This window comes from Rhinatrema bivittatum, chromosome 12, assembly GCF_901001135.1.
Source record: "Rhinatrema bivittatum chromosome 12, aRhiBiv1.1, whole genome shotgun sequence".
In the NCBI taxonomy this organism is placed as follows: Eukaryota; Metazoa; Chordata; class Amphibia; order Gymnophiona; family Rhinatrematidae; genus Rhinatrema; species Rhinatrema bivittatum.
In genome coordinates, this window is record NC_042626.1 from 80281887 (window position 1) to 80300789 (window position 18903).

At 47.3% G+C, this 18903-nt stretch overlaps 1 protein-coding gene across 3 annotated transcripts in view; it reads left to right on the forward strand.

Annotated features, from left to right (window-relative positions):
• LOC115073621 (puromycin-sensitive aminopeptidase-like) overlaps positions 1-18903 on the forward strand; it is a 325446-nt gene that overhangs the window by 115961 nt on the left and 190582 nt on the right. For all 3 annotated transcript variants that reach the window (XM_029572186.1, XM_029572187.1, XM_029572185.1), the window contains exons 4-6: positions 17493-17614; positions 17986-18093; positions 18545-18748. In XM_029572186.1, the coding sequence (XP_029428046.1) occupies positions 17493-17614; positions 17986-18093; positions 18545-18748 (434 nt within the window). The remainder of the gene's footprint in view (positions 1-17492; positions 17615-17985; positions 18094-18544; positions 18749-18903) is intronic.

Sequence of the window (18903 nt, forward strand, 5' to 3'; positions counted from 1 at the left end):
CGGCCAGGCCCTGCTGCTGCTCCAGCTGCCCCTGCCCCTGGGCCTTCTCGCCCTTATCGCGGGCACCCGCTTCCGGGCAGCCCGGCTCAGGCGGACCCTGATGTTTCAGAGGACGAGTCCGAACCCCCCGAGGAGGGGGAACTTCCCTCGGGGCTTGAGCCATATCGGACTATGCGGCGGTTCTTTCCCAAGGAAGATCTCTCCGACCTGGTTTCTCAGTGCCTGACGGAGTTGGCTATTCCTGGCCCCAGCACTATGGAGGCAGCCACGCAGAACCCCGTGCTGGAAGGGCTTCGGCCTACAGCCCGCCATTTTCCCTTCCTGCAAGCAGCACAACAACTGATAGATTTGGAGTGGACTGCGCCAGAGGCCTCATTCAAAGGGGGTCGGGCCCTGACGGGCATGTACCCCCTGGACCCGGCAATCAAGGAGATGCTGGCGTACCCCCAGGTGGACGCCTTAGTTAGCGCTGTGGTCAAGCGCACTACCATTCCAGTTGAGGGGGGGGGCGGCCCTCAAGGAGCCTCATGACCGGCAATTGGACGCCATCCTGAAACAGACCTTTGAGGTGGCAGCTCTATCTTTGCGGATCGCAACCTGCTGCACAGTGGTGACGCATTCCTGTTTGTCACAGGTCAGGAACAATGCTCCGGCAGCGGACATGGAGTCAGCTCTCTCGTTCCTCATGGATGCCGCATCCGACTTAGTCCGTACAACAGCCAAAGGGGTCTCATCCTCAGTAGCAGCCAGGAGGCAGCTCTGGATACGGAACTGGTCAGCCGATGCTCCTTCTAAGACACGCCTCACCAGAATGCCCTTTAAGGGCTCTTTCCTGTTTGGCAGCGACCTTGATAAACTGGCCAGCACATGGGGCGCCTCTCCAGTACCTCGACTGCTGGAAGATAAGTTCAAAAGGAACCAGTGCGCCTTTCCAAGGCCATCCAGAGGCAGAAGCTCCCAACGCTTCATTCCCTATAGGACTCGCTACCAGGCACCTCGTCCTCAGGCCAGGAACTAGCCTTTCAGACCAAGCAGCGCAAGAGGGGAGCCGACTTGGGTTCAGGTCCCAGCCGCGCCTCCCAATGAGAATCAGCCGATCCATCCGGGGGACGGAGCCATAGGGGGCAGGTTAACCCTCTTCTACCCCAGATGGGTCGAGATTACGTCGGACCAGTGGGTCCTCACCATCATCCGAGAGGGCTATTATCTGGACTCCCATCACATCCCTCCAGACAGGTTTGTGGAATCCCCGTGTCCAATCCACAAGAAGGCAGCATTGGAAGCTACCCTGGCGAGGCTCCTGTCCTTGAAAGCCATAATCCCAGTACCTGCATGGGACATGGATTCTGGGCACTATTCCATTTATTTCATGGTACCCAAGAAAGAGGGCACTTTCCGGCCCGTATTGGACCTCAAGTCAAACCGATACTTAAGGGTCCCGAGGTTTCACATGGAAACTCTGCGCTCAGTCAAGACTGCAGTACAGCCAGGGGAGTTCCTCACGGCCTTAGACTTGTCAGAAGCCTACCTGCATATCCCGACCCATCAGGATCATCAGCGCTATCTACGCTTCAAGGTTCTGGGGTGACACTTCCAATTCCGGGCTTTGCCCTTTGGGTTAGCCACGGCGCCGCGGACCTTCACCAAGGTGATTGTAGTGGTAGCAGCGGCGCTCCGGGAAGGAATCCTTGTCCATCCCTACCTAGACGATTGGCTGATCAGGGCGAAATCACAAGAGGAGAGCCATCGGGCAACCAACCGAGTGATCGCTCTGCTGGAAAGCCTGGGATGGGTAGTCAACCTAAGCAAGAGTTGCCTACAGCCTTCCCAATCACTGGAATACCTGGGAGTCCAGTTCGACACCCAGGCAGACAAAGTCAGTCTCACCACCAAGAGAAGGTTAAAACTCCAGACGCATCTACGGTCCTTGATGGGAGCCAGTCGGCCCATAGCTTGGGATTATCTGCAGGTTCTCGGTCTCATGGCATCCACCCTGGAAGTGGTACCCTGGGCAAGGGCCCATATGAAACCACTACAACGCTCCCTTCTCTCTCGATGGAGCCCACACTTCCGGAATTATTCCGTGCATCTACCTCTACCGGCCAGAGTGCGGACCCAGCTACGGTGGTGGTTGCAGTCCAACCACATGAGCAGGGGGTCGAAGATGTCCTCCCCCACGTGGATTCTGCTCACCACAGATGCCAGCCTGAGCGGATGGGGAGCACACTGTTAAGAACTCACCGCCCAAGGGCGGTGGAACAGAGAAGAGTCGGGGTGGAACATCAACCGACTAGAGGCACGGGCAGTCCGGTTAGCCTGCCTGCAATTTGCTCACAGATTGAGGAACAGAGCAGTCAGAGTGATGTCAGACAACGCCACCACGGTGGCATACATCAACCAACAGGGCGGAACCAGAAGTCAACAGGTATCCCTAGAGATTGCCCCGCTGATGGCTTGGGCGGAGGTGAATCTCCAGGACATCTCCGCCGTCCACATTGCCGGAAGGGACAACACCGCGGCAGACTTCCTCAGCAGGGAAAGCCTAAATCCGGGAGAGTGGCAGCTGTCCCCCACAGACTTCCAGATGATTGTGGATCAGTGGGGGACTCCGGACATGGACCTACTAGCGGACAGGTCCAATGCTCAAGTACCCAGATACTTCAGCCGCAAGCGAGATCCGTTCTCTCACGGGATTGATGCCCTGGTTCAGCCTTGGCCTCCAGGGACTCTGCTATACGCCTTTCCTCCGTGGCACCTGCTGGGCGCCCTTATCCACAAGATTCAGAATCACAAGGGCCTAGTTCTTCTGGTGGCACCAGACTGGCCAAGAAGACCCTGGTACGCGGACATGAGAAGACTACTGGCAGGGGAGCCCCTTCCCCTGCCTCCTCTCAGGGACCTGCTACGTCAGGGTCCCATCCTCCACGAGGATCCGGCTCAATTCTCTCTTACGGTCTGGCCATTGAGAGGGCTAGGCTGAAGAAAAGTGGTTACTTGGAGCCGGTGATAGATACACTCCTCCGAGCTCGCAAGTTTTCCACATCCCTCACGTCAGGATCTGGAGAGTATTTGAAGCCTGGTGCGACACTCATGGCACCAATCCACATGCGGCCACAATCCCTATTGTTTTGGATTTCCTGCAGGATGGGCTTCAGAAGGGTCTCTCCCTCAGCTCCATCAAGGTTCAGGTGGCTGCACTGTCTTGCTACGGTCCCCGGAGGGATGGCAAGGCTATTGCCACGCACCCAGATGTTTCCCGCTTCCTGAAAGGAGTCAAGCATATTCGTCTGCCACTGAAGTGGCCAGTGCCTCTGTGGAACCTCAACATAGTTTTGGATTTCCTCGCGGGATCCACCTTCAGACCCCTTCGGGGCCTGTCTCTCCGTTCTCTCACTTTGAAGATGGTGTTCCTGCTGGCAGTGTGTTCAGCACGCCGCATTTCGGAACTACAAGCGCTGTCCTGCCGTGATCCCTTTCTTAGAATCACTCCAGAGGCTATCCATCTTCGCACGGTTCCATCCTTCTTGCCTAAGGTAGTCTCACAATTTCACCTCAACCAGACCATATCCTTGCCAACCACGGCGGGTTTGAAGAAATCAGAAGAAGGGCGTTTGTTACGCCATCTCGACATCGGCAGATTGCTGCCCAGATATCTGGAAATGACAGAAACAGTACGAAAGACGGACCATCTGTTCGTCCTTCACAGCGGCAAGAAACATGGAGAAGCGGCCTCTTGGCCCACCATCGCCCGCTGGATTAAAGAAGTTATCAGAGCGGCCTACGTAGAGGCCGGGAAGTCACCACCTCTACAAGTCAAGGCTCATTCTACCAGAGCCCAAGCAGTGTCTTGGGCAGAATCTAGGATGCTGTCATCTGCTGAAATATGTAAAGCGGCGACATGGTCCTCCCTCCATACCTTCTCCAAGTTTTATCGTCTGGATGTCCAGGCCAGGGAGGACACAGCATTTGCGAGGGCAGTCCTACGCGGTCCTCAGGCAGCCTCCCGCCCGCTTCGGGAGTAGCTTTTATATATCCCACTTGTTCTGAGTCCATCTGGCTACACGCTAGGAAATGTTGAGATTACTTACCTGATAATCTCCTTATCCTTAGTGTAGACAGATGGACTCAGCATCCCGCCCGGCTGCCGGTATACATGGGTTTCACCGATTCACGGTAGGCCATGTCATTTTCTTATATAAGAGCGTCCTCTTTGCCAGGTGTTATTATTATTATTATTATTATTATTTTTAATTTTTATATACCGGAATTCCTGTATGCAATACAAATCAATCCGGTTTACAAGTAACGAAAGGTTGCCCTGGTCTGGGAGGTTAGACTGGGGTTTTTTACATAGAACATTGAACAATAACAATCAACCATTGAACATAATTACAAGGAACAGTGTTGACGCCTTCCGGTTGGGAAAGCTGGCGGTCTCCAGCTACTATCAATCGGTCAGGGGAATCCTGTTTCACTAATTTATTGATCGTCAGTACACATATATCCATAACAGCTTTTGCAAGGAAGATTACTGAATTGTCTCACTTCCTGTGGGGGTATATGTACCCGTGCTGACGTCAGATCCGTCTCCAACTGCTAGCACGAGCACACTATACCCACTTGTTCTGAGTCCATCTGTCTACACTAAGGAAAACGAGATTATCAGGTAAGTAATCTCAACATTTTTTGTAAATGTGATCAACTGACATTGAATTCTAGTATTGTATTTGCATTTTTTATGAATGGTATGTGAGTTGGTGTGTTTTTGGGGTGTATGTTTGAACTTTTTCATTGTATGATACTGGTGTATATATGTTTTTAAGACACAAGATTTGTGATATTGGTATTACATTGTGTTTTGTAATAAATATTTCATATATCTCCTAGGATTATTGATGAATTTATATAAATTTGTGTAAGGATGATGTGTTAATATTTAAGAAATTACTCTCATAAAGTGTTGTTTGCGATAAGGTAGTTGAGAGCAATGTGTAAATCACCTGGTTAGTTTTTTCTGATCTGTGGTACTACAGGAATGAAAATTAGGTAAGAACCATTTTCACTTAGAGAAGCAGCTGAATTAGCCATGCTGTCTGGGTATGTCTTCCGTGCCAGTAGGTGGCGGAGCTCTCCAAATATAGTAAAGACTTTCAGCTGGGTGTGCTCCCTTTTATATCCTCTCTGATTCACCTCAGGCTCCTCAGTCAGTTTTTTTCCGTGTGGCAGTTGCCATGTGGAGCTCTGCTCTCCTGTGAGAGAAACTTCTCTGTAGTTAAAAAAAAAAAAAAAAAAAAAAAAGGAAAGAAACCAGTGAAAATCATCAGCACTTCTTTGAATTAACAGATAGAAGAATGCCACGTCCTGGTTTCAAATTTTGCTCTTGCGGCAAAATTATGTCAGCCACAAATCCTGTTACTTGTGTCTGGGACCCTCCCATGACCAAGTTAATTGTGCGGACTGCGGACATATGTCCCCCACGCGCCCAGCGTCAGCGGGTAGCAAAGATACAGGACCTTCAATCCAGGACTTCAGGTTCCTATGCACCATCTGAGGCTTCGATAAGGTCTGTCACCAGGACCAAAAAGAAGAAAAAGGTCTCCCTCATCGAGGAGAGCCTCCTCAGTTGAACCCCCAGGTCAGAACACCCACCGTTGCTTTACCGTGGAAAACAGGGGCACGGTGCCGGGGATGCGTCTGTAGGATCACCGACGCATCGACAGCCAGCAGACGCGTCGACACGGCCAAAAAGCTTCGAAGCGTCGAGGCATCAAGGGAAGTACGGTACATCGATGCACCAGAGGACGTACGATGCACAGACGCACCGCTGGACGTTTGATGCACCAAAAGACATCCAGCACCTCGGCGCAGGGATGCATCTGCGTCGAAGCTTCATCAAATCTAATTAATTAATTGAAGATTTTTATATACCGACATACACTCTGAGTATCACATCGGTTTACATTGAAACATTAACTAAGCTTATAATGCTTTACAGAGAACTCTTCACATGGCGCAGCAGCTAAACCACCGACGCATCGACGCACAAATATTCCTGCCTCAACGCCTCGTTTAATAGGTGCGTCGTCAACGTATACTGGCACACAGCCAACGCAAATTCCACAAAAACAACATAAGAAACATTATTCGGGGGCCATAAGAGGCCAAGAAACATATCTCCTCTGCCAATTTTGGAGTCTGAACCAGAGTTTTCGCCTCCTCATATTTCGCCCACAACTCCTACCTCACCTGGAACAGTATCATCTAAAGCCATAGTTTCCATTGGTGCATCAAGTCCTGGTCAACCTCAGCTGGCTCCAGGACATGGGTTCAGAAGATGTAATCCCTTTTCCTCTACCGCCAAGTACGGAGCCAACACCAGTACAGACCACTTCGAGTCTCGCTACTCAAGCCATGACCCAAATTACCAACATTCTGTCTCAGTTTCTACAATCAGTAGAAAAATCAAATATTCCACTTCAACCTGCTAAATTACCAACAATGCCAGTGGTCCCTGTCACACCAAGTCCAGCACCCAAGGTCCATCCAGTACCACATTCATCCCCAATTGAATATGATAGTGATTCCTCTGCAGACACTTCCACGGGTTATCTGTCTGACCCGGCAGAGATACCTCCAGAACCATCGTCACCCCCAGAAAACTTATCTTATGCTCAATTTATAGAGAAGGTTGGTAAATTCTTAAATGTAGAAACCAAGAAAATTCCTGACCCATGTCAGGAAATGATGGGCATACTGAAGATTTTTGATGCCCCCACAGAGCCGATAGCCCTACCTCAGCATTCTGTTCTCACACAGCTGATAGTGGAGTTTCCCAGGATTTCTCTATCTACACCACCAACATCAGAAAGATTGATATGAAATATAAGATGAAAGATTCTCCCTTTCATACTTCCACTCAGCTTCCGCATAACTCTGTCGTTGTTGAGTCAGCGATGCAGAAAGCACGAAAATCTTGTATTCATTCGAATACACCACCTCACAAAGACCATAAGCTATTGGAGGAATTTGCAAAGAAATCCTTTAATTTAATGATGTTAAACACGTGAATTCACAATCACCAATTCTATATTACTCAGTACCTGTTTGACAATTTACAGGCACTTAAGACAAATCTCCAACAGAGTTTTCCCAGATATAGTTTCCCTCCTCAATATCATAGCATGGAGGAAGGCTTAAGGCACTTACTAAGGACCATTTATGAAGGCTTTGATATCTCATCAAGAGGTTCAGCGAATGCTCTGGCTGCACGACATCTCGCATGGCTTCGTTCTAGCGCTATACAAGATGATGTCCATGACAAATTAGCAAATTTCCCATGTCGTCCAGACCATCTTTTCGGAGATATATTCACTGAAACGGCTTCGAAGATTAAAGAGCAGAAGACGGCTCTCCTCTCCTTAACTTCACCACATCAGCTATTCACTTTGAGATGGCAGTATACTACCCCGGGTTCATACAGAAGACAACCCTTTAAGTCATACAAACCATTTTCATATTATAAACCTCAGCTTTACCAACCTTCGAGGCAACAACCATACCAGCCTCTAGTGCCTTGCCAAAGAACAACGGCCCCTTGCCTGCCTAGACAACAGGCTGACCCTCAGCCTGCCAAAACTCAAACCGGTTTTTAAGAATGATGCCGCCACTGTCCCATCACCCCCCGGGTGAAGGCAGATTGACAAGCTTTCTTCCTGCCTGGAATCATATCAGATCAGTGGGTGTTATCAATCATAGCCCACGGTTACAATCTTCATTTCTCATCCCTCCTAACCCTTCCACATTAGGTTCCGCAAAAACAATTAACATCTCACAAAGAACCTCTACTGAAGGAAATTTAGAATCTTCTACAGAACAATTGCATTCAGAGGTTATCTTCCCAACAATCCCATCTGGGATTCTACTCCCAATACTTCCTAATTCCCAAGAAATCAGGGGGACTGCATCCGATATTGGATCTCCGTTCCCTGAACAAACATCTATACAAGGAGAAATTCAAAATGACTTCTCTCAAATCCATCCTTCCCTTTCTTCAACCAAAGGATTGGATGTGCTCCCTGGATTTGAAGGATGCATATGCTCACATTCCAATGCACCCCAGTTACTGGTGTTACCTATGTTTTCAGGCGGACAATCAACATTACCAATACAAGGTTCTTCCATTCAGCCTCTCCTCTGCCCCCAGAGTCTTCACCAAGTGTTTAGCAGTGGTGGTGATGCACCTTCGTCGTCAGAGAGTGCAAATATTTCCTTATCTGGACTTTTGGCTCCTGGTAGCCTCCAATCAAGCTCTGCTGCGGGCCAATCTCCTACGAACTATTTCTTGCCTGGACAATCTAGGCCTTCTCATAAACTAGTCAAATATGCAACCCACTCAAACTTTACAATTCATGGGAGCAGTCATCGATACGACTCATGACAAGACTTTCCTTCCCCATCCGATAGCAGTGGCTCTCTCTACTCTGGCTACAGATCTCCTACAAATTTCGATAACATCAACTCACCATATTCTAACCTTCTCAGCCACATGGCAGCTTCCATATATGTAGTCCCTCATACACGACTCCACATGTGTCGCCTGCAATGGGGACTGAAAAACCAATGGAATCAATTTCTCCAACCATTGTCATGACGAACAGTATGAAAACAGACCTTCAGTGGTGGATTTCTGCGTTAACACTGCAAACAGGGGCGCCATTGAGACCATTATGACATCATCTAATACTAACCACAGATGCCTCCCCCAAGGGTTTGGGGGCTCATCTCGATCACTTGACAACTCAGGGTCTATGGTCGACATTCAAGAGGACTCAGCACATCAGCCTACTAGAGCTAAAAGCGGTCAAACGCCCTTCGAGCTTTTGAAGAATCCCTTCGAGGGAAGATAGTAATGATTCACACAGACAACCAAGTCACTATGTTTTACATAAACAAGGAAGGAGGGTCCGGTTCTTGGAACCTCTGCAAAGAAACAGTTCAATTACTGGAGTGGGCTCATCAATGAACAATATCTCTTCAAGCAACTTATCTACCCGGAATTCAAAACTCCAGGGCAGACAAACTCAGCAGAATATTTCATCCTCACGAATGGCAGTTGGACAAGAAAGTAGCCCAACGCCTATTCACGATTTGGGGTCATCCCTCAATCAAACGTTTTGCAACAGAACACAACGCACAGCTGGAAAACTTCTGTTCAGTTTACCCGAGCTCACAAAGAATCGCATCTGATGCCTTTCTCATCAGTTGGTCTCACAACCTACTGTATGCATTCCCCCTGATACCTCTCATCTCCCGCACCATACAGAGATGCATCGAAGACGAAGCCGATCTAATCTTAATAGCGCCAGCTTGGCCAAGACAACCATGGTACAGTTACCTAGTTTGTCTATCAATATACAAACCCATAACCTTGGGAAACAACCCTCAGCTACTAACCCAGGACAACGGGTCTCTCCTACATCCTCTTCATTCCTCCCTACATCTCACAGCCTGGAGGTTGAATGGATCGCATATCACACCTAGATATTTCTTCTGCTCTTCAAGAGATCTTAGCATCCTCGAGAAAACCTTCAACTCGACTCAGTTACAAAAGAAAGTGGTCTTGCTATGCTTCTTGGTGTTAACAACAGAAACAGACCCGTTCACTTGCCCACCTGAATGGCTTCTTTCATACCTTCATTTACTCTATAATGAAGGCCTGGTGACTTTCTCACTCAGAGTTCATCTAAGCGCTATTGCAGCTTACCATACTTATCTTAATGGAGAACCCATTTCGTGTCACACTTTAGTCTCCAGATTCATGAAGGGAGTGTTACGTCTGCGCCCTCCATTACAAAAACCACCAGTACCATGGGACATTAACGTGGTCATCGAACAACTAATGCTTCCCCCCTTTGAATCTTTAGACACTTGTTAGCTTAGATACCTTTAATGGAAAGTACTTTTCCTGGTTGCGTTAACTTCAGCAAGAAGAGTAAGTGAACTGCAGGCGCTAGTCCACTATCCGCCTTATCTTCAATTTCACCATGACAAGATGACTCTTCGCACTCACCCTAAATTCCTACCAAAGGTTATTTCCAGTTTCCACATTAACCAGACTATATCCTTACCAACTTTTCATCTGAAACCTCATGCAAATGATAATGATAGAAAACTCCACACTTTGGACTGTAAATGCCCACTAGCCTACTACAAGCAGCTCACTACTTCACCTAACAGACCTTCGCAACTCTTTCTATCTTTCAACCCGAATAAGCAAGGACGTCCAGTGACTAAACAAACGCTTTCCACATGGATTTTGAGCTGTATCCAATTTTGCTATCAGCAACGGTCGCAAACTTTCTTCCAGTCCAAAAGTGCACAAAGTTCGTGCGCTGGCAGCCTCGATGGCCCATCTCCATGAAGTTCCCATCATAGATATTTGCAAAGCTGCAACATGGTCATCGCTGCACACTTTCACTTCCCATTACTGTTTGGACAAACAAACTGTTAATGATGCATTAATGGGTAGGACTATCCTACAGAAGAGCACATGTTCCTCGCATATACAGCCTTCATAGGAACTGTCCGCCTCAAACTCTGTATTGAGCTAATTACAAATTACACTAAATGACAGCTCAATACCTCAGCTGGGGACTCCCAGACAGCATGGCTAATTCAGCTGCTTATCTACGTGAAAAGGGCAAGTTTGCTTACCGTAAATGGTGTTTTCTTTAGATAGCAGATGAATTAGCCATGCTGACCCACCTGCCTCCCCGAACAGTTCCAGCAACACCTGCACTTGCTTTAATACTAACTGAGGAGCCTGAGCTGAATCAGAGAGGATATAAGAGGGAGTACCCGGCTGAAAGTCTTTACTATACTTAGAGAGCTCCTCCACCTAGTAGCATGGAAGACATACCCAGACACCATGTCTAATTCATCTGCTATCTATGGAAAACACCATTTACGGTAAGCAAACTTGCTCATTTTCCTTTCCCTGTATGTACCCAAATAAGCTCCCCTTAATTTGGGTGGGATGTGGAGAGTTCTGCTTACAGAACACTCACTAAAGCACATGGAAGCCGGAGCACCGACATCCAAATGATAATGCCTAGTATAAGTGGGCAACGACTTCCCATAGCCACCCAGCAAATTTCATGTGGAGACACCTGATATGACTCAGCGCAGGTAGTCTCCTGAGAATGCATTAAGTGTGCCCCTAAAACCCCCGGCAACGGACACCTTTTATAAATGTAAGTTGATTTGATTGCTTTCTTTAGCCACTAAACAGTTGTAGCCTTAGACGGCTTATTTCCCTTCTCTGGACCACTCCACAGTACAAAGAGGTGATACGATCTACAAAGAGGAGATGCAATTTATGTCCGAACCTAGGGGCCCGTCTATGGCCATGTTGATCAGATCTGGAAAGCATGGACTGTGGCCACTTTGGAACTACCAGGACCACATTGCCTGGATGTTTCTCTATCTGCCGTAATCCCTTGTCCACTAGAGACCATGGGAGGGAAGTCAAGAATCCCTCAAGTCCATGGCAGCATCAGAGCTCCGATTCCTTTGTACCTTGTAAAACCGTGATGCCTTGGCGTTCTCTTTGGTCGGGATATCCCCATCTTCTTTGAATGAGACACATCACTGCCTCCAACAGCTTCCATTCCCCTGGGTCTAACTTTCTCCGACTGATGTGCGATACTGCCAGCTGCTCCAAGTGGTGTTCTGCCCAAAGAATCAACTCCCGGGCCTCTCGAGCTGCTGCCTAATTCTTGGTTCTTCTTTGACAGTTGATGTAATCCACCATTGTTGCATTGTCTTATAGGATCTGTACTGGAAGGCCGCATAACCTTGGCAAACAGGCAAGCAATGCAAAATGCAACGCTCTCGTCTCTAACTGATTGATAGGCCATGAGCTTCCTGTTTCAACCGCTGGCTCTGTGCCAACTGATCTTTCCACACCACCCTCCATCCAGAGAGGCTTGCATTGGTGGTGATTATTATCCAGTTCAGAATCTCCAATTCCGCACTATGCTCAAGATTGGTGCAAATGAGCACCACCAAAGACTGTCCCTGGTTTCACCCTCTAAAGGACGAGGAAGATGGAACTCTTCCAATAACAGATTCCAGCGGGATAAGAGCCCCCTGCAGAGGCCGCAAATGTGCGGACGGCCAATGCATTAATTCCAATGTTGATGCCATAGAACCCAGTCCTGTAAATAATCCCAGACCCTGGGCACCAAAAGCTCTAGCAGAAGCCTAATCTGACTGCAATTTCAGCAGTCTCTCACTGTGAGAAACACTCTTTCCGCCAGTGTGTTGATATGAGCTCCCAGATGCTCCAGAGTTTTTAAGAGGACTAAATGGCTCGTTTCTAAGTTCACCACCCATCCTAGAGATTTCCAAGTGCATTGGTACCTTTATGTATTGATTGTCGACAGAGGTCATTTCATTTTGCATGAATAAGCCAGTCATACAGATATAGATACACCCACACCCTCCTTTTGCATTGCGGCTGCCCCCACCACCTTCACCTTGGTGAAGGTACGTGGAGCCGTTGCCAGCTGAAGGGAAAGGGTTTGAAACCAAAAATGTTCCCTTAGGACCATGAGCCTCAGGAATCTCTGGTGCTCTAGCCTGATGGCTATGTAAAGATATGCCTCTATCAGGGCGAGAGATGCCGTTATGACAGACCTCAGAGTTTCCATGTGGAAACCAGGGAACCTTGAGAGCTGCATTTACCTTCTTTAAATCCAATATCTCTTGAATTTGATAAGGGGGGGAGGGGAAGAAACTGGATGCTTAACCTAAAATTGACCACTGGTCACTCTAAACGTGTTCAGGGTCTGAGCCAACAAACTCTGACATCTCGGGGGGGGGGGGGGGGGGGGGGGAGGAATGTGAGCAGAATCCAAAGTGGCTCTCAATCATATGCAATTTCTCCCTCTTCTGGAAGTGAGAGAACCAATTCTCCATCGGAATCCTCTGATGTCTCATAATCCACCCCCCTTTGAACATTACCAGGGACAGCCTCCCTGTGGCATTTGCCTGCCATGACTGACAAATAGGAGGCCCAAGCACGTGATCCCTACACAGTAGGTTGCTTTGCCTTTGCTGGGCACCACTGCAGAAAGGTTGTAGGCCCTGGAAACATTCCACTCACGAGGAGGAGGATGGATCTATTCCAGAGTCCATAGTCCCAATCTTGCTCTCTCCAACCTCTCTCAAGGAAACTTCTGCCCTCGGGAACAAGGGAGGCCACCCCCTCCAAGGACACTTTAGGCCGAGGGGATGTCCCAACATGGGCAAAAGCTGTAGTGGTCAAATCACTTTGAGCATGTAAACAGCACTTTATACAAACGGATAGAGTAAGGACTGAATTGCTATCAGATGGCAAGCCTCACAGATCTATGGCCTACCACACAGCTAAGTAAAGGCACTTGGACCTGCTCGTCTCTGGCGCCTAGCACTCCTGAACTTCGACTCTAGACAGCCTTCTGTGCGCACATCAATGCCACTTGGGTGTTCACGCACACCCCTCCAGGTCACATGCAAATACGTTCTCAAGACTAGGTCACGGTCGTACAAGTACATGCACAAATATGCGCTCATATAGGCCATGGTCCTACGCGCACAAGTAGCTGTGCAATATATGCACTCAAGTTTAGGTTGCAGTCTTATGCGCACAAGTACCCATGCAAATACACGTTCTGGTCTAGGTCACGGCCTTACGTGCTCAAGTACCTGTGGAAATATGCGCTCAAGTCTAGGTCATACATGTACATGCTCAAATCTAGGCATGGCCTTAATCGCACAGGTGCCAGCACATGCAACTGCCATGCGGTGAGAATGCGTGCATACGAGAAAAGAACTGCTGCTATGGCCTACCAAACAACTAAGTAAAGCCTGCCTGTACCTTCAGCACGTTTAGGCCCAGATCAGTTTAACATCCAGCACTGAAAATCATTGGCCTGAAGATCTTCTCAACAGCTCAGGCTTCTTGACTGGCTTAGAATCCATGGAGACTGGGGCCAAGAGCCAGCACCTCGCTAAATACGCTTTGCACATAAGCAAATTTAAAACCGGCAGAAGACCTCTACCAGAACCAGAGACTATGACTCAGTGCAAATGCCTCTCTTCCCCTCTGTGGGACAGGGAACTGCCGGTGATAGTTGAGGAGGGGATTCCCCTGCCGAAGCTGCTAGAGAATCGAAAATGGCCGCCGTTTCCGCACTGATGGGGAAAGCCTCAGTGTTAGACCCCTTCATCCGTGATGCTTGTTTCTACCAGTGTGGTCATGCTTTTCGCAGATCCCTGAATGCTTTCACTGCACACACATGCTGTTTCTTCCCACACCCGTGGCGGCACCACCAGCACCTCAATGGCAAGCAGGGGAACAGAGCCAACACCCGGTGTCCTCAGCAGGCAGAAAAGGGCTGAAAAACCCCATCGCTGTGCTCCCTGAGCTGCTAAGGTAGCTTCCCTCCGGAACCTCGCTGCTGCACAGATTCCTGTCTATCTAGTTCCTTGTTCTCTTCCTTTTTTTTTTTTTTAAACTGTTGAGAACAAATAGATACATAGAAACCAATACTTTCTTTGGTGCAGAGGTTCAGGTTCCAGGAGCGCAGGCTGCATGGCAGATCAGAAAAGAGCAAGACTTACAATACCTACTCCCTAAAATGGAACACAGAGCTGCTAGCAGAAAAAAGAAAATCAGCCAAATTAAAAAAGGGACCAACTAAAAGAAAACAGCTCCCTGAACCTGTAGCTGCCTCAGCAGCCTCGTGAAGGGGGAGATCTGGACCCACAAGATTTATACCCCACAGAAGAAAGGAGTAAGTGTACAAAAGGGTCACCAACCCCCAGCTCGTCCACCTCGATCAAACAGGGGAAGACCCCCTAGGATCCAAAAACCCCCTGGGAGAAAGCTTATAAATCCAAAATAGTCTCCTGACTGCAGGTTTTGCACCATCTACCATCTGCTGGAGACAGAGAAATACAGAAGGAGTGCAGGTGGCACACTGGGTTATGTACAGTGTCGGAGAAACTCTATCTCATCTACTGGGAGGTACACAAAACCCAGGAGTCTGGACTGATCTGGGTATGTTCAGTTATCCCTGGGACTGAGAAACAAGAATGAGATCTACTTTATGGGATTTGCCAGGTACTTGTGACCCAGACTGATCACTGTCAGAGGCAGGATGTTGGGCTCGATGGACCTTGGGTCTGATCCAGCATGGCATATTCATTAATTTTGTTTACTTTGTTGTCTTTCCTTCTTATCAAGAACATGCAAAATGGGTTGCAGATAATGTAGAACAATCATGCTAAATATGACAAACTAAATATTTTGCAGAATAATATTACATAATAAGAACATAAGAAATTGCCATGCTGGGACAGACCAAGGGTCCATCAAGCCCAGCATCCTGTTTCCAACAGAGGCCAAAAACCAGGCCACAAGAACCTGGCAATTACCCAAACACTAAGAAGAACCCATGCTACTGATGCAATTAATAGCAGTGGCTATTCCCTAAGTATAATTGATTAATAGCCATTAATGGACTTCTCCTCCAAGAACTTATCCAAACCTTTTTTGAACCCAGCTACACTAACTGCCACTAACTACCTTCTCTCTGGCAACAAATTCCAGAGCTTTATTGTGCGTTGAGTGAAAAAGAATTTTCTCTGATTAGTCTTAAATGTGTTACTTGCTAACTTCATGGAATGCCCCCTAGTTCTTCTATTATTCGAAAGTGTAAATAACCGAGTCACATCTACTCGTTCAAGACCTCTCATGATCTTAAACACCTCTATCATATCCCCCCCCTCAGCCGTCTCTTCTCCAAGCTGTGAACAGCCCTAACCTCTCAGCCTTTCCTCATAGGGGAGCTGTTCCATCCCCTTTATCATTTTGGTTGCCCTTCTCTGTACCTTCTCCATCGCAACTATATCTTTTTGAGATGTGGCGACCAGAATTGTACACAGTATTCAAGGTTGCGGTCTCACATGGAGCGATATAGAGGCATTATGACATTTTCCGTTCTATTAACCATTCCCTTCCTAATAATTCCTAACATTCTATTTGCTTTTTTGACTGCTGCAGCACACTGAGCCGACGATTTTAAAGTATTATCCACTATGATGCCTAGATCATAAACACTAAAGTAACAAAATGCAATTCAACCATGAGTAATAGAAGATGATCATTCATAAAGCATGAATAGAGGTCTTTAAGATCATGAGAGGTCTTGAACAAGTAGATGTGAATCGGTTATTTACACTTTCAAATAATAGAAGGACTAGGGGGCATTCCATGAAGTTAGCAAGTAGCACATTTAAGACTAATTGGAGAAAATTCTTTTTCACTCAACACAAATAAAGCTCTGGAATTTATTGCCAGAGGATGTGATTGGTGTAATTAGTGTAGCTGGGTTCAAAAAAAGGTTTGGATAAGTTCTTGGAGGAGAAGAGTCCATTAATGGCTATTAATCAATTTTACTTAGGGAATAGCCACTGCTATTAATTGCATCAGTAGCATGGGATCTTCTTAGTGTTTGGGTAATTGCCAGGTTCTTGTGGCCTGGATTGGCCACTGTTGGAAACAGGATGCTGGGCTGGATGGACCTTGGTCTGACCCAGCATGGCAAGTTTTTATGTTTCTTAAGCAGTTTACAATAATACAATAAAAACTCTTTAATGTTTAAAAACCGTAATCAGAATTTAAAAGAAGTGTTTTTCAAGAATCATCTGAATAATGTAAGGTCGTCCAACAAATGTAAATATTTGCAGCAGTTTGTTCCATCAGTGTGGAATAAGGATGGAAAATGATTACTTCCATATCCTTGAGATGAGCAGCCAAAAATCTTTTCTTGTAAGCGAACTATATCAGATCTGTAGCTGCGGGCAAGCGAGGGTTAAAGCCACAGATCAACTCAGAAAGTGCCTCGATTACCCTTGTGCTCCTGTTAGATTGAAGCGGTTTCTCTTTTGTAAGGCGCTCTTTACACTGAGTACAGACACCATTGGGCTGGACTGTAGCCTGTTTGATTCTAAAGATGATGTTGAATTCTGAGAGTATTTGGGGATTGTAATGGCACCTGTTTTTGAGCACAGCATGCCCAGCAGTATGTATTCTAGGACAGAGCTTTGCTCTGTGAGCAATGGATATTTTTACAAAGCTGGAGCATAACATTTGCTGCCATTGCTGATGGGGCTGGTTTGTATTGTCTTATGCCTTGCATTAACTGGCACTGTCTAATGGACACTGGGTGAAGTGTGCATTATGTATGTTGCATCCTAATTGATGGAGATCAGTGTCAATGCTTAGAGAGCATCTGTTCCACATTCTGACATGGGAGGTGAGGGGCTGGGAGTTAATCACGTATGTTAAGCCGTTTTCTGATTGGCTGCAGCTTTTCCCTCCCATAGCTTTCATGGCTGCTGGCTACACAGCATGTTTCTGGTAATCCCTCTTTCTATCTCAGGTTCAGGAACACTGAAGATTGACTTTGTTGGTGAGCTGAACGATAAGATGAAAGGTTTCTACCGCAGTAAATACACCACACCCTTGGGGGAGGTGCGGTATGCTGCAGTCACCCAGTTTGAGGTAACAATCTGCTTTTTGTCCTCTGAACAAGAGATGCCTACTGCTAACAACACCTTCAGTTAGTTATGAAAATTCTTGTGACATGTTTGTTTAGCAGCTGCATGACCAGGGAGTTCAGGAGATGTGTGTGCATGGGCACCTTGACTGTACGAGCAGCTTGTTTGGTCAGTCACTGTCATTAATGGTGTTACTGCCTGCAGGTCAGTCTTCGGATTACAATAAGTTGCAGCATGCCATAATAAGGTTACTACCCATATGTTTCTTCCAGGCTGTATTACTGTCACTGCCACTGCATGCTGTTGTAACATCACTGCCTGTGTTGTGCTGTTGCAGTCGCTGCATGCTGTAATGTTACTGTCTGTATCTGACAGGCCACTGATGCTCGCAGAGCCTTTCCCTGCTGGGATGAACCTGCCATTAAAGCCACATTTGATATCACGCTGGTGGTTCCCAAAGACAGAGTGGCTTTGTCTAACATGGTAAGTCCTGTGCATGGGGCAGTGAGGAGTTGTGCATGTATAATAGAAAAGCTTGGGTGCAGGCCACATCCTTGGGGTGGTCCGGCCCATTAGTCCTTGCTCTTCTGTATGTTGATGGGGAGCCTCGTTCCACCAGATTGGACCCCAGAGTGGTCATCCCTAGGCTAGAACCTGCTACGGATTTCAGCCATGGACTCTTTCCATTATTAAGGGCTCATGTTGTGCCTGATGGTTAGTTTCTGCTCATAATTCGTCAGGTTAGTGTTTAAAGCAGCTGCAGCAAGTGTTTAGACTATTAAAATGGAACCCTGTCCCTCTTTTTGTTTTGGGTTATGCTGCCTAAATCACTTTCTGTGCCCAGCTTGTACAGGAAGCTGGGGCTGATGTGACCTTCCCCCGGAGTCTGAGAGAAACTTTTCCCCATAATGCCTTTCTCTCTTTTTTTGAAAAGAATGTGTTGGAGCGGAAGCCATACCCAGATGATGAGAGCCTGGTGGAAGAAGTTTGCAATGCACGCAGTCCCATCATGTCCACCTATCTGGTCGCATTCGTGGTGGGTGAATATGACTTTGTGGAGGCCAGAACATCAGATGGAGTTTTAATCCGAGTTTACACACCTGTCGGCAAAGCAGAGCAAGGGAAGTTTGCACTGGAGGTAAAAACCATGACAATTTATGGAGGACAGAATGAAAATTCAAAATGAGTTGATAATTGGAGAAACAGTCAAAAGTAACCAAAGGCAAAAGTACTGAACTTGAATGTACAAATATAGTCTGGAGAATAAAGGGTGGGGGTAAATGGGATTTGGCT